General features: G+C 45.7%; 1 protein-coding gene across 6 annotated transcripts; it reads left to right on the top strand.

Annotated features, from left to right (window-relative positions):
* The first annotated feature begins 977 nt into the window (after positions 1-977).
* Positions 978-12,804, top strand: Dyrk3 (dual specificity tyrosine phosphorylation regulated kinase 3). Of its 6 annotated transcripts, none has more exons than XM_031381666.1 (4): positions 978-1,125; positions 1,754-2,141; positions 3,919-3,992; positions 11,008-12,804. In XM_031381666.1, the coding sequence occupies exon 4, from the start codon at positions 11,065-11,067 to the stop codon at positions 12,577-12,579; it is 1,515 nt and encodes a 504-aa protein (XP_031237526.1). In that variant the 5' UTR covers positions 978-1,125; positions 1,754-2,141; positions 3,919-3,992; positions 11,008-11,064; the 3' UTR covers positions 12,580-12,804. The 6 variants fall into 6 exon arrangements, with proteins under 6 accessions (XP_031237526.1, XP_031237528.1, XP_031237502.1 ...); XM_031381668.1 differs by having other exon boundaries at positions 3,919-3,996; XM_031381642.1 differs by having other exon boundaries at positions 3,881-3,992.
* Positions 12,805-14,612: the final 1,808 nt, after the last annotated feature.

The raw sequence follows: 14,612 nt of genomic DNA, 5'->3' as shown, positions 1-14,612 counted from the left end.
AACCAAAAAAAAAAAAATTTTAGATTTATCTTATGCTTTTGAGTGTATGTCAGTGCAGCACATGTATGCCTAGTACTCTCAGATGTCAGAAGAGGGCACTGGATCCTCTGCAACTAGAATTATGGATGGCTGTGAACCCCCATGAATGTGTTGGGAATCAAGCCCAGGTCCTCTGCAAGAGCTGCTAGTACTCATAACCACTGAGCCATCTCTGCAGCCCCTATCTAATCATATCCAACCGGAGTCTCTCCCTCCCGCTCCTCACTTCCTCAAAACTTTGTCCTCCCACCGGCATGTTCCCCCACCTTTTTTTACTTACTTTAATGTAACATTTATCAAATATATTTTGCATATATTTCAATAGATTTCACATATGTAACCATATGAAACACTTTATTCATACACATAAACCGTATTTTCTTTGTATTGTTTCAATTTCTGAACGTTGGATGCCGAAGAGATGTTGAATCAAGTACACTGAAATGAGGCTTCTCAAGAGCTGGGGGGCACAGGGTAATTGCTTAACTAGGGTGTGGTCGTTGTTACAAAACAGGGGTTCTTTGAAGAAATACTGAAAAATACTTAGGCCACCAAGGTCAGAAACTCTGGAGGTCCAGCACCTTCAAGGAATTCTCCCTCCCATACCGTGGAAATAACTGACTAAAGACAAAGGAAGCCTCTGATCCACTCCCAACCCCTGGAGGCAAGAAGCAGAGCAGGAAGGCTGTTAGCTTGGCTCTGGAAGAAGCGCTTTAAAGACAGAGGGAAGATTTTTTTTTTTTTTTTTTGCGGTGAATCGCTAAGAGGTAATTAAACATGTGCAGGCAAGTCCCAACCAACCCTTCCAGTGGTAAAGCCGGCTGGGGTGTCCACCTCTTAGAAGTCCTAAGAGCAGGATCGGTTAGTAGAATTTTGTAATCTCGGAGCTGGGAGGTGCCTTTGGTTGCTATGGAACTTTGTCTTCAAACAAAAGAGTCAAAGAGCCCCCAATTTAAAAACAAAAACCCTAGGAAAGCAAGAAGGCACTGGTTGTGGATGAAGGAGAGACAAGACAGAAAAAGCTATTTAGAAACTTCTAAAAGATCATCATTGAAGAAAACATTTTAACTTCTATCACAGGCTAAGGTAACAGTAAACAAGAAAGTAAACTGTCCCAAATGGATGGATTCTTAGCTGTAAAGAGAGTGTGGAACTACTGAGACGAGGAGAATGGAGACCCAGGAAGGGGGCCTCCGTTGGACATTTGAAGATTCATGGAATTATGGTCTTTGAAATAATTTCTAGTGTGCACCAGGTGGCGTGCGCGTCCAATGCGTGGAAGAACCTTTGTTTTTTGTTTTGTTTTTTTTTCTCATAGATCCAATGGGTTCAGCTTATGTGTATGAGTTTATATAAGTGCACCACGTGTATGCCTGCTATTCTCACATGTCAGTAGAGGGCATTGAACGCCCAGGAATTAGAGTATATGGATGGTTGTGAGTTGCCATGAGTGTGTTGGGAATCAAATCTGTTCTTTTAGCCTTAAGAAATCTGATGGGTACCAAGCTCAACACCACAAGCGCCACCTCTTCTATGACTTAAGAGCCTTTCTTTTCACTTCCATTTTAACTGTCGAAAGAGACAACTTAAAAGTGCGGTATTTTTCAGAAAGCGTGAGGTACGCTTCAACACATTAAAGACGCGCAGAGCTCTCCAAGCGTTCTGCTGAGCAGGAAGGCTGTGCAACTGTTTACTCCCCTGTTTGATTTCACAGCTGGGTGCTTACGAAGCAGCGCAGGTCCTAAGCCACTTTGCTCTTCTTCTGCAAAGAGGAACCGTGAGCTCGCCACCCTCGGAACGCCACGCCCCTCACTCCGCCTCCTCCCTGCTCCCACCCCGGTCGGCCTTGCGCAGGCGCGGCAGGGCGTGCGCGTTGCTAGGCGACGCGGCGGCTCCCGCGTGGTCTCCCTGAGGACGGCGCGAGCCCAGAGTGGAGCCGCGGCTCCTAGCGAAGCCAGCAGGTGCGGTGCTGGAGGCGACCCATCGGGCCAACCGCCGCCTCTGTGCCCGCGGGGCGAGCTCGCGATGGGAGGCGCAGCCCGCGAGCGCGGGAGGAAGGACGCGGCGCTGCCGGGGGCCGGGCTCCCGCCGCAGCAGCGGAGGTAACGGCGCTGGGGTAGGAGCGGGAGGACTCCTTGCGGGTCCGGGCTGCCTGTCCATCAGCGCGGTGAGCGGGAAGGGCGGGGGAGGGCGGGCGGGACGGCGCGGCCTCGGGAGAGCCGGGGCTGGGACCTGGGAACCGCGCCCTGTTGCTCTGAGAGTCTGCCGAGCCCTCCCTGCCCCTGGGGTGGAAGAGCAGAGACCGGGGACCTTGTTCCCGGTATGCTACCTGGTCCCTTTTACCCCCCGCATCCGGCCCTGGCTAAGGGAACCCAATCGGGTCGTTCGTGTCTGGCTGTTGCTCTGCAGATGTAGTGCTGGTGTGTTTCATCGTGCTATATGGCAGAGGCCGGTCCCGACCTCTTCCTGTTACCGAAACATTCTGTCTGAACGTCAATATAAATATATTTAGAAGATATTTTAATTTCTTGTGGTTGTTTTTAAAGCCTTCTTCTATCCCTTTAACACTTCTGCTAAACTCCAGAAGTAATTTTTTTTTTGTAAGACAGATCTCAAAAGTGACTGAAATAACCCCAGATTTTTTACTTTAAAAAGACAATGAAAAATGTCACCTAGTCATGGTTGTGTTCTGTATATCGTCTGAGATGACAACGTGAACCAGTGAGGAGTGTGACCGGGGAGTGTGTGTAGTCATGGGAGCAGATAAAATGTATTATTCAAGGCCATCTTGTGGCCTTAGTAAATCCTGCCCATTGTTTGTGTGCCTTCACAGTAGAGGACCCACAGTGTAAAAACAGAATCACTCTGTACTCCTTCAGCATTTTAAACATTCCCCATATACCAGGAAATGAAGTGGGAACAGGAGAGCGATTTGGTTTATTTTGTAACTTAGAGCATCTGGTGGGTTCCTCTTGGCTGCCATGTTTCAGTAGTTAGGTTAGCTGTAAAATAATGTGCATAAAATAGTGAAGAGAAGACAGCCCCGAAGGTCTTCTGTTTCTTGCTAGTGAGAGTGGAGACCGTCCTTTTCTTCCCATTTATCTGTGAGCCTGTTCAGATGAGGAAGGCAGCACAGCCAGGGGCCGAAACTAGAATCCAGGTCTTAGGCTTGGATTCTAAAACAAACTTCTCCATTATGCTTCTTTCTGCCTTTAGGTTCCTTATTCAATTAGCCTTTATTTCCAAGTAATAGTAATTGGTGGTCCCTCATTTTTTGAACAACATTCATTCAGAAAGTAAGATTTGTTGTAACTACTTTGATTACTTATTATTATTTGTTTGTTAGCTAGAGATGGGGTCTCTTTATTATGTAGCTCAGGCTGTCCTGGAACGGACTCCGTAGACCAAACTGGCCTTAAACTCACAGACATCCACCTGCCTCTGCCTCCTGGGTGTGCGACTAAAGGAGTGTGTCACCATACCAGCCTGTTGGAGCTAATTTAAAACTTGAATCTAGAAATATTTTTCTTTCTTTACAAAGAAATAGGAAACATGTATTGGTGCAGAGGTGGAGGCAGGTGGATCAGTATGAGTTCAAGGCCAGTCTCCTGTACAAAGCAACTTCCAGAACAGCTAAGGCTGTGAAAGAACCCCCCCCCCCTCAAAAGAAATTAAAAAAAAGAAAAATGTCAGGAACCTTCTCTTCCACTGCCCAAGGCCTGGCTTGTTTTTGTGCAGTGTCAGAAAGGATAAGAAACAGTTAAGTCCTGGGGTGTTTTGAAAGTGCAAGCTCATTTTGTTGAGTTGCTGACCGGTTTTTATCTGTAACCATTTCTCCTAGGTTAGGGGATGGTGTCTACGATTCTTTCATGATGATAGATGAAACCAAGTGCCCGCCCTATTCAAACACACTTTGCAATCCCTCTGAAGCACCTGTCTCCAGAAGGCTAAATGTAAGTAAGTAAAGGAAGTAATTCTTTCTCAAGATGGGCTTGAGGAGGGCCGGAGAGATGGCTCAGTGGTTAGGAGCGCTGACTGCTCTTCCAGAGGTCCTGAGTTCAAATCCCAGCAACCACATGGTGGCTCACAACCATCAGTAATGGGATCCAATGCCCTCTTCTGGTGTGTCTTCTGATGGGAGGCAGAGGCAGGCGGATTTCTGAGTTCGAGGCCAGCCTGGTAACAGAGTGAGATCCAGGATAGCCAGGGCTATACAGAGAAACCTGTCTCAAAAAACCAAAAAAATAAAAAATAAAAAAATAAAAATAAAAGATTGTCTTGAGGAAGAGGGAGTGCTACTTAAGTCCCCTTTGTTGTTGTGGGTTGGTTTCTTTTGCGGGGGGCGGTTCTTTTAGTTTTGTAAAAAGAATTTTTTTTTTTTTTTTTGACACAGAGTCTCAGTATGTAGCCCTGGCTAGCCTGGAATTCTCTATAGACCAGGCTAGAATCAAAGTCAGGGATGTGCCTGCCTCTGTCTCCAGAGTGCTAGGATTAAGTGGGTATGTTACTGTAGCCTGCTCAGTTTGCTTTTGCTTTCTCCTGACTTGGGGAAACAGTTCCTGTGGTTTGAGTCCAGCTCTTTGGACCAGTTTGGATTTGAAGCCGACCCTTTCCTTATTCTTTCCCCTAGGGTAGATACAGCACTTGGGGTCGGGGGAGGGGAGGGACTCTTGTTTAGGCGATGTTTGTTTGTTTCTTTCTTTCTTTCTTTTTTGGTTTTTCGAGACAGGGTTTCTTTGTGTAGCCCTGCCTGTCCTGGAGCTCACTCTGTAGACCAGGCTGGCCTCGAACTCAGAAATCCCGCCTGCCTCTGCCTCCCAAGTGCTAGGACTAAAGGCATGCACCACCACTGCCTGGTGGGATGTTTCTTTTTTATAGTAGGTGACATGCATAGAGTATTACCAAGGCTTCTTAACAGGAGTAACAAGGAAAATGGTGTCAGAATTCATAGTCAGCTCAGTTTTTCCCTTGTGGCAGATCAGTATATGAAAGATAGCTTTAAAAAAAAAGGAGGGGGGGAGGGCAGAGGTTGTGAATATTATAAAGAAATGTTGGAGCCAGGCAGTGGTGGCGCATGCCTTTAATACCAGCGCCTGGGAGGCAGAGGCAGACAATTCAGACGAATTTCTGAGTTTGAGGCCAGCCTGGTCTACAGAGTGAGTTCCAGGACAGCTAGGGCTACACAGAGAAACCCTGTCTCGAAAAACCAAAAAAAATAAAAAATAAATAATAATAAAATAAAAGGTCATAAATTAAGTTTAAACAATGATCCTAGGTTTCTCTGTGTAGCCCTGGCTGTCCTGGAACTCACTCTACTGTAGACCAGGCTGGTGGTGAACTCAAGGTACTGGGGTCAAAGGTGTGTACCACCATCATTTGAGGCATTCAGATCCTTTATGAACTACCGACCCTTAGCTTTTGGCACTATTTTGTTTAAGGTAATAATGAAATGAATTTGTAGTCCACCAGCATGTGTAGAGTAGAGGAGCAGGGCTTGGACAAGTCCCAAGGCAAGGAGCTGTGACTTGAAACTGCTACAGTGTGTCATCTGATGAAGTGTCTGACTTCCTGAGCTGGGTGCTTTGTACTTTTCCTTTTCGTTGTCCCTCTTACAACCTACATTTGTTGGCTTTGTTCTTTTCTTATTTTACTCTGTAATTTTACTTTAAAAATAGTACATATATCTGTGCATGTTTTGTGGTATGTGTGTGTGTGTGTGTGTGCGCACATGTGTGCAGACTTAGCGGCAAGCACCTTTATCTGCCGAGCCATCTTGTTAGCCTTGTAATTGTTTCTAGTTCTTCCCTAGGTTTTATCGCTTTCAAGGCTAATAATATTACAAGCCTGGTCTAAATATGTTAGGAAGTCTGGTCACCCTATTTTTAAATCTCTTCTGGAGCACAGTGGGGGTTCTGTCTATCCCTGTGAGTTTATTTCTGTGGTCTCTGAACACCTCTGAGAAATCCAGAGCCATCTCTGTGGTGACCATCATATTTCCTGGCTCCCTGCTGTCAGTCTGTCAGGGCAACATTGCATTGAAAGCCTCCTGTAGTTGGGCATCGGGCACAAACCTCATTTAACTCTGTCAGAGTTGACCCATGTTGACCTCTCTTCTATACATCTCTCAAACTATATTTCAGGATCAAGTGAATTTTTGTTTTGTTTTTTGAGACCGGGTTTCTCTGTGTATCCATGGCTGTCCTGGAACTCACTCTGTAGACCAGGCTGGCCTCAAACTCAGAAATCCGCCTGTCTCTGTCTCTCAAGTGAATTTCTTATTGCATGTTGTTTAGGGGTGACAGTTATGGGGAAGCCTTAAGATTTTAGATTCTAATCCAATATGTCATTGCAAGAGTTTTTGTTTTTTTTTCTTAACTCCCTTATCCACTTTTATTGTGTGTGTGATATTGATGTATGCTCTTCTGTTTCATTCTTTGGTCTCTTGATCAAGAGATGACCAGCCTTATTAGCTAGCTTGCTCTGTTTTTTATTTGTTTGTTTTTTTGCTTTCTGAAGCTGGGATTAGAGGCAGGCTCCATGGCCATCCAGTACTGACACGGGTCCTCCTGCAGACACTTTAACCTCTGCTCTGTCTCCCCAGCCTCTGTTATTTGCAGACTTGGCTGGGAAAGTGCGTTTTGACCCCATGGGAGCACTTACAATCCCTAATGCTATGATTCCATTCGCAGTGGCCATTAGTCCTGGCACAGCCCAGAGTCAGCTTCAGAGCTTTCACAGACTCCTCTCATCTGTCAGTCATCTGCCTAAAGGCTTTTTATTGGACCAAGTTCTTTGTTGCAGAGATGTAGGCTCAGCTGGTAGAAAGTAGGAGGTTTTTATTTTGGTGGTGTTAGGTGGGGATTGAACCCAGGACGTCATGCATGGTAGGCAAATACTCAGCCAACTGAGGCACATCCTCTGCTCCCAAGGGTAGGTTTTTATATCTGGATTAGGAGATTATTCATTCTGAAATTTCCAACAGGATTTTTGTAGGACTCAATTAATACAGCACATTTTATTTAAGACCTAATATGCTTTCCACATTAATGGTACACATGAAGCATTTTAAAGAAATAAAACATGATATTCTTGCCTGATCTGTTTTGTTTTGTTTTGTTTTGTTTTTCTAGACAGGGTTTCTCTGTGTAGCTCTGGCTGTCCTGGAACTCACTCTGTAGACCAGGCTGGCCTTGTGCTCTGAAATCCACCTGCTTGTCTCCCAAGTGCTGGGATTAAAGGCGTGAGCCACCACCCCCCGACTGATCTGTTTCTTGTACATAATTACATGGTTAACAAAATACTTGGTTGAGACTACTATATAGCCTTCTTTTTTTTGTCAGTGTTGTTTGTTGTTGTTTGAGACAGGGTTTCTCTGTGTAGCCCTGACTCTCCTAGAACTTGCTCTATAGACCAGGCTGGCCTCTGACTCAGAGATCTGCCTGCCTCTGTTTTCAGAGTGCTAGGATTAAAAGTGTGCACTACCAACATCTGGTTTATATACTTTTCTATTATCACGATTATAATTTTAGGCTAGAAATATATAGTATTTTATAACTATACATGAATACTTATATATGAATACTGTCGTCTAAGGGTTTCTATTTCTGTGAAGAGACACTATGATTAAGGCAAGTGTAATGAAGGAAAACATCCAATTTGGGCTGGCTTACATTTTTCAAAGGTTTAGTTCATCATTGTTATGGCAGGAAACACTGCAGCATGCAGACATTGTTTTATAAAAAAGAAAAAGAGGCCAGGTTCGTCTACCAGTCATGGTGCTGAAAAAGTAGCTGAGAGTTCTACATCTGGATTGGCAGGCGGCAGGAGGAGTGACACTGGACCTGGCTTGAGAGCCCACCCACAGTGACACACTTCCTCTAACAAGGCCACACCTCCTAATAGTGCCACTCCTTACGTGCCTGTGGGGGCCATTTTCATTCAGTCCCCCACAGCTGTAGATTGAGGGAAATGGGAAAGAATGTTTTATTATAGACAGGAGACTTGGTATATAATTGATTCATATAAGGATTTGAGATTTATAAGAAAAGGAAACATGGAAGGGAAGATTCCTTCCCTGTGTGGAAAAAAATCCTTGGTGGGATTTCCCTGGTTCGCTGGCGATCTGAGCTTTGATAATCTATAGTGGAACACAACTGTGCTACCCAACTGTCCTGGAAGCCACACTTCAGGAAGGACAGAGTGATGAGAGCCCGGCAGGCAGGGGTGAGGAAGGAGGACAAAATGAGGATGGTGCCCTCAGAATTTCGGAGTAAGGACAGCACAGCCCTGGTTACGTTTCCAGGGACTTTATGAAACCTGGACATGCCCTGTGAAATTCTGGGTAGTGTGGAAGATTTCATTTGCAGAGGGTGTGGGTAAGGCTTGATGGAAAGAAAAGGGAGGAGTTGGGAGATCCTGGTGACATTCTTAGTTCTGTTAGAGTAGTTCTATGGACATTAGACCTCTGTTAAATACTTGTTGTTAGTAATGTCCTGAGCCGGAGTCACTCTCATTATCACACACAGAAGCGAAGGCCTTCAAAGTCAGTATAGCCTTCAGCAGGCAGAGAAGTTTCCAGGGACAGACTCAGGACCACAGATACTGTCCTACCACCGACATGATTACACCTAGGGACACATTCCTGTGCACTAAAGCAGTGATTTTATGGTAAAGCTTGACTATCTCAAGGAAGATAACGTATTACATTGAATAGCAAGCAGAAGGCAGCCTTTATGTGAGGGAGGAAACAGGTTAGGTGTTTCCATACAAAAACTTACTGCTGGGCCCTTCTTTGGCCAGATACTCCACTGGGGGTGGGGGGGCAGAATACAGGAACGGCTAAGTGGTCACATTTTGAGAATTTTACATATAGTGGCTAGTGGTTTTGGGTAAGTTTTATAGTTTGTGAGAGTCTTTTCTGTTTTGAATATAGTTGGACTGGCACAGCATGCTGCAGGTAAGAATTATCCACATTTTACACACAAAGAAACAAAAGTTATGAAAAATTCAAGTGACGGTCCCAGGTCATAGAGCTTTAAGCAGTGCAGCCAGGGCCCAGCACAGCCCTTCTGACTTGGTCTATCTGTATAATGCATTCCAAAGAGCTTAGCAGTAAATATTTAGGTGTATTAAAATTAGACAGTAGATAATCATCTAAGGAAAAATGACCAAGTTGCATACAGATACTCATTTTTGGTACATAAATATAACTAAAGCCAAGCCATTATTTTTTGCCTAGCTCAGCCTTATAGGTAGATTAAAGTTCTTAAGAATACTTGATTTTTAGTGCCAGGGCTTCAGTAGGTATTCTAAGTATTGGATGGACCCGTTTCTGGTTGGTCTTTCTTTTTCTTTTTTTCATTTTTTCTTTCTTTCTCTCTCTGTCTTTCTTCCTTCCTTCCTTTCTTTCTTCCTTTCTTCCTTTCTTTCTTTCTTTCTTTCTTTCTCTCTCTCTCTCTTTCTCTCTCTCTCTCTCTCTCTTTCTTTCTTTCTTTCTTTCTTCCTTTGTTTCTTTCTGAAACAGGGTTTCTTTGTGTGGCCCTGGCTATCCTCAATTCCTGGTCCTCGGAACTAACTCTGGAAACCAGGCTGGCCTCAAACTTCTAAGAGATCTGCCTGCCCCTGCCACTACCAACCCCAGCTACATTTCTAGTTTTTCATTTCTAAACGTGAACTGGCTCTGTAGGTAAATGCTCTTCCCACCAAGCCTTAAGTTCAGTCCCTGGGAGCCATATGGCCAAGGGAGAAAACTGGAAAGCTCTTCTCTGATCTCCACACGTCAGGGCACATGGCCTCCTCCCTGCAAGAAATACTAAGTATCATAAAAGTATGAGACTAATTGGTATAATACCACAGAGAAAAGAGGGAAATTGTGTCTTGAGGGCATTAGGATATTAATGGATCAGGTAGGATGTGAATGGATGGTGTCTTAGTCAGGGTTTCTATTCCTGCACAAACATCATGACCAAGAAGCAAGTTGGGGAGGAAAGGATTTAATCAGCTTGCACTTTCACATTACTGTTTATCTCCAAAGGAAGTCAGGACTGGAACTCAAGCAGGTCAGGAAGCAGGAGCTGATGCAGAGGCCAAGGAGGGATGTTCCTTACTGGGCTTGCTTCCCCTGGCTTGCTCAGCCTGCTTTCTTATAGAACCCAGGACTACCAGCCCAGGGATGGCACCACCCACAAGGGGCCCTACCCCCTTGATCACTAATTGAGAAAATGCCCCACAGCTGGATCTCATGGAGGCACTTCCCCAACTGAAACTCCTTTCTCTGTGATAACTCCAGCCTGTGTCAAGTTGGCACACAAAACCAGCCAGTACAGATGGGTAGGATGTGAATGGATCAGGGAAAGACTAAAGGAGTCTTAGGGTTTCCATTGCTATAAAGACACCAGGACCAAGGCAACTCTTATAAAGGACAGCCTTTAATTGGAACTGGCTTACAGGTTCAGAAGTTCAGTCCATTATCATCATGGTGGGAAGCATGGCAGTGTGCAGGCAGACATGATGCTGGAGGAGCTGAGGGGAGCAGAAGGGGGTTGTGCACCACACTGATATACCTTGAGCATAGGAGGCCTCAGAGCCTACCCCCTGTGGGCCAAGCATTCAAATACTTGAGTCTGTAGGGAAAGTTCCTATTAAACCACCACATGACTGTGTGCATTTCAGAAGAGGAGAATGTTAACATGTCCTGCTCTGGTGTTCTCCTCCATATTTCTTTGAGACAGAGACTGTTACTAATTCTGGGGCTAGTCTGACTGTCTCTGTCCCCCATAGCCCTGGGGCTACAGGCACACAGGCAGTTTTTTTAGCATAGGTACTAAGATCTGAATTCAAGTCCTCATTACCACTGAGCCATCTCTCCAGTCCCCCTGCTTAGGTCTTTTAACTCAGTCAGAGAGAAGGCCCTTTCGCCTTCCTCCTGTTTCTAGTGCCATTAACTGTGTGCACTCTCTTCTCTCATAGATAACCACTGAGCCATTCACGAGAGGCCACACTCAGCACTTTGTGAATGGAAGTGAGATGAAGGTGGAACAGCTGTTTCAAGAATTTGGCAACAGAAGATCCAATACTCTCCAGTCCAATGGCACCAACAACTCTGAAAAGTCCCCTCCTGCTTCTCAGGGGAAAAGTTCAGAAAGCCTGAGCACGACGAAGTGCAACCTTTCATCCCGGCCGGCCAAGGTGCTGCCGCTGACTCCCGAGCAAGCTCTGAAGCAGTACAAACATCACCTCACTGCCTACGAGAAGATGGAGATAGTCAGCTACCCAGAAATCTACTTTGTGGGTCCAAATGCCAAAAAGCGACAAGGAGTTATGGGTGGTCCCAATAATGGTGGATACGACGACGCAGATGGGGCCTATATTCATGTGCCTCGAGACCATCTGGCTTACCGCTATGAGGTGCTGAAAATTATTGGCAAGGGGAGTTTTGGACAGGTAGCTCGGGTCTATGATCACAAACTCCGACAGTACGTGGCCTTGAAAATGGTGCGTAATGAGAAACGCTTTCATCGCCAGGCAGCCGAGGAGATCCGGATTTTGGAGCATCTTAAAAAGCAAGACAAAACTGGTAGCATGAACGTTATCCACATGCTAGAAAGCTTCACCTTCCGGAACCACGTGTGCATGGCCTTTGAATTGCTAAGCATAGACCTGTATGAGCTCATTAAAAAAAATAAGTTCCAGGGTTTCAGCGTCCAGTTGGTTCGAAAGTTCGCCCAGTCCATCTTGCAGTCCTTGGACGCTCTTCACAAAAATAAGATCATTCACTGTGACCTGAAGCCAGAAAACATTCTCCTGAAACATCATGGCCGAAGCGCAACCAAGGTCATCGACTTTGGGTCCAGCTGCTTCGAATATCAGAAGCTTTACACGTATATCCAGTCTCGTTTCTACAGAGCCCCAGAAATCATCCTGGGGTGCCGCTACAGCACCCCGATCGACATATGGAGCTTTGGTTGCATCCTTGCAGAACTTTTGACAGGACAGCCCCTGTTCCCTGGAGAGGATGAAGGAGACCAGTTGGCCTGCATGATGGAGTTGCTAGGAATGCCATCACAGAAACTTCTGGAGCAATCCAAACGTGCCAAGTACTTTATTAACTCCAAAGGCGTGCCTCGATACTGCTCTGTAACCACCCAGACGGACGGGCGGGTTGTGCTTCTCGGGGGTCGCTCACGCAGGGGGAAAAAGCGAGGCCCGCCAGGCAGCAAAGACTGGGCAACTGCACTGAAGGGATGTGATGACTACTTGTTCATAGAGTTTCTGAAAAAATGCCTTCAGTGGGACCCCTCTGCCCGCCTCACCCCAGCTCAAGCATTAAAACATCCTTGGATTAGCAAGTCTGCGCCCAGACCTCTCACCATGGACAAGGTGCCAGGGAAACGGGTAGTTAATCCTACAAACACTTTCCAGGGACTGGGTTCCAAGCTGCCTCCGGTCGTTGGAATAGCCAGTAAGCTGAAAGCTAACCTCATGTCTGAAAGCAGTGGTAGTATACCTCTGTGCAGTGTATTGCCAAAGCTCATCAGCTAATGGACCACTCAGAGGCTCATACATACTTGGTATTTTAATTACCTTGCAAACATGCAAATGGAGAACAGAATAATTGAAGCCCATTCGCTGATGGATATGTTTTTGTTAGACTTTTTTTTAACAAGGCGGAACATTTTTATATGACTATAAAAGAACGCTTCAAGGGCTAATGTTTAACCAGCTTGTATTGGCCATCTGGAGTATACATTAAATGACTTTTTCATAGGTCAGTGTGTCGTCGTCATTATTCTCGTCAGAGCTATTCCAACCCATGTATTACTCTCTTGGTTCAAATCTCTCTCAAGATAGAAGATATTATTTTTATTATGTTTTTAGTTATTTTTCTTATTTTATGTACATTGGTGGTTTGCATGTATGCCTGTGCTCGGGTGCCAGATCTTGGAGTTACATACAGATGTGAGCCCCCATATGGGTGCTGGGAATTGAACCTGTGTCCTCTGGAAGGGCATTCAGAGCTCTTAACCACTGAGCTATTTCTCCAGCACCTAGATAGAAGATATTCTAAAAACATAAGCTGAGTATTTCTCTCTTTGTCTCCCTGAGCATCTGTTATGGAGGGCATTAGGGTTGTGGGATGCGTGGATGGAAGGCCAGGCTAGAAGTCTTAACCCCAGCTAGCAATTTTGTGGGCTCATTCTAGGTGGAAAGAATACGGGTAGCTCTTTGTCACCTGGGCATCTGCCACCGTAGTTCAGTTTTTAGTTCTCTGGTTTCTGTGTTTAGTTCATAGTGTTTTACGGTTTTCATATTTTATCATTTTGCCTCTGATTCATAACTTGGGTACTGAGTGGTTTACAGATCTTTACCCATTAACCCTACAGTTAATGCTCTGTTGTCATAATTTCCCCCAAAGGCCAGTGTGTTAAAGGCTCGCTCCCCAGCACTGTGGGGAAGTGCTGGCTCCTAAGCTGTGGGCCTCAATGTTGGATGCGCGGCTGTTCAGCTAACAGCATGAGCCCTCTGAACACAATAAAGCTCTCCCTGTATAAATTCATTACCTAAGTAATACAGAGGTAACCCAGCTTGATTTTAAATCCAACTCATGCATCCTGTCTCGGCCAACTCGGAAGGAGCTAACTTCATGTCACAAATGACCCAGGGCATCAAAGATAAGAGTCAGCATGGGGACCGTAGTCCTCTCCTTGGTCTCCACAGTGGCCTTGTCACGGACTCTGGACTTTATGAAGGTGGTTCGCCATCAGGTAACCTCCCAGCAAATTAAATGCCACTTGCCCCTTAATGTTTCACACTTTTCTGAACTCCCCACCCTTCCCTGGACTCCTAGTGAACCCCCATGATAAGAAGAAAACCATCTGAAAGTCCAGAAATACAATCATCCGTTTCCCTAATCAAGTTCTCTTCAGCAGCCTTCCTTTCTCTCTGAGACTGAATGTTAAGCGACAAGAGCTGGTAGTGCCTGTGGCTGCTAGCCACGTGTCTCAGTGGAATGGTGTAGAGGGGACAGGGAGCTAAGTGACCCCCCCTCCGTCCAGCACCTGTTTCTGTTTTAGTTTTTCCATCTCCTCTGTGTCCACAGACTGTCTGACACCTGTGGGCACTATGAGGAGTGGTTCCCAACCTGTGGGGTCTCAACCCCTTTGTGGCTCAAGTGACTCTCACAGGGGTCAGAGATCCTGCATATCAGATATTTATAAGGTAATAGACTAGGAAGCTGGAGAGCCACTGCCTCTGAGTGAAGGGTCACTGCCTTGCCGTGTGACCCAGTTCAACTTTTCCTCTTCCCAGCACCAAGGCCAGAGGCAGAACACTCAAGCAGGCCAAGGCCTCTTAAAAGGAGGAAGTTTTTGCACTTTGGGTACTAAATAACTCAAACTTTACTCCTGGTTTACAGAAGCAATCCACAGCTCCTGGTAACTCCAGATTGCCTGACTCGCTGGAGAAATTCGGTCTCCCACGTTATCTACACGGTGCACGCGTTGAGGTGGTTTTGCCTGTCTATCAGTGTGGAAGGCCTGCTGTCCCGAGCAGGCAGTTTGAAAGGGTCATTACCC

Source organism: Mastomys coucha, unplaced genomic scaffold (genome assembly GCF_008632895.1).
Source record: "Mastomys coucha isolate ucsf_1 unplaced genomic scaffold, UCSF_Mcou_1 pScaffold1, whole genome shotgun sequence".
Lineage (NCBI taxonomy): Eukaryota > Metazoa > Chordata > Mammalia > Rodentia > Muridae > Mastomys > Mastomys coucha.
This window is presented reverse-complemented; position numbering and strand designations above follow the sequence as displayed.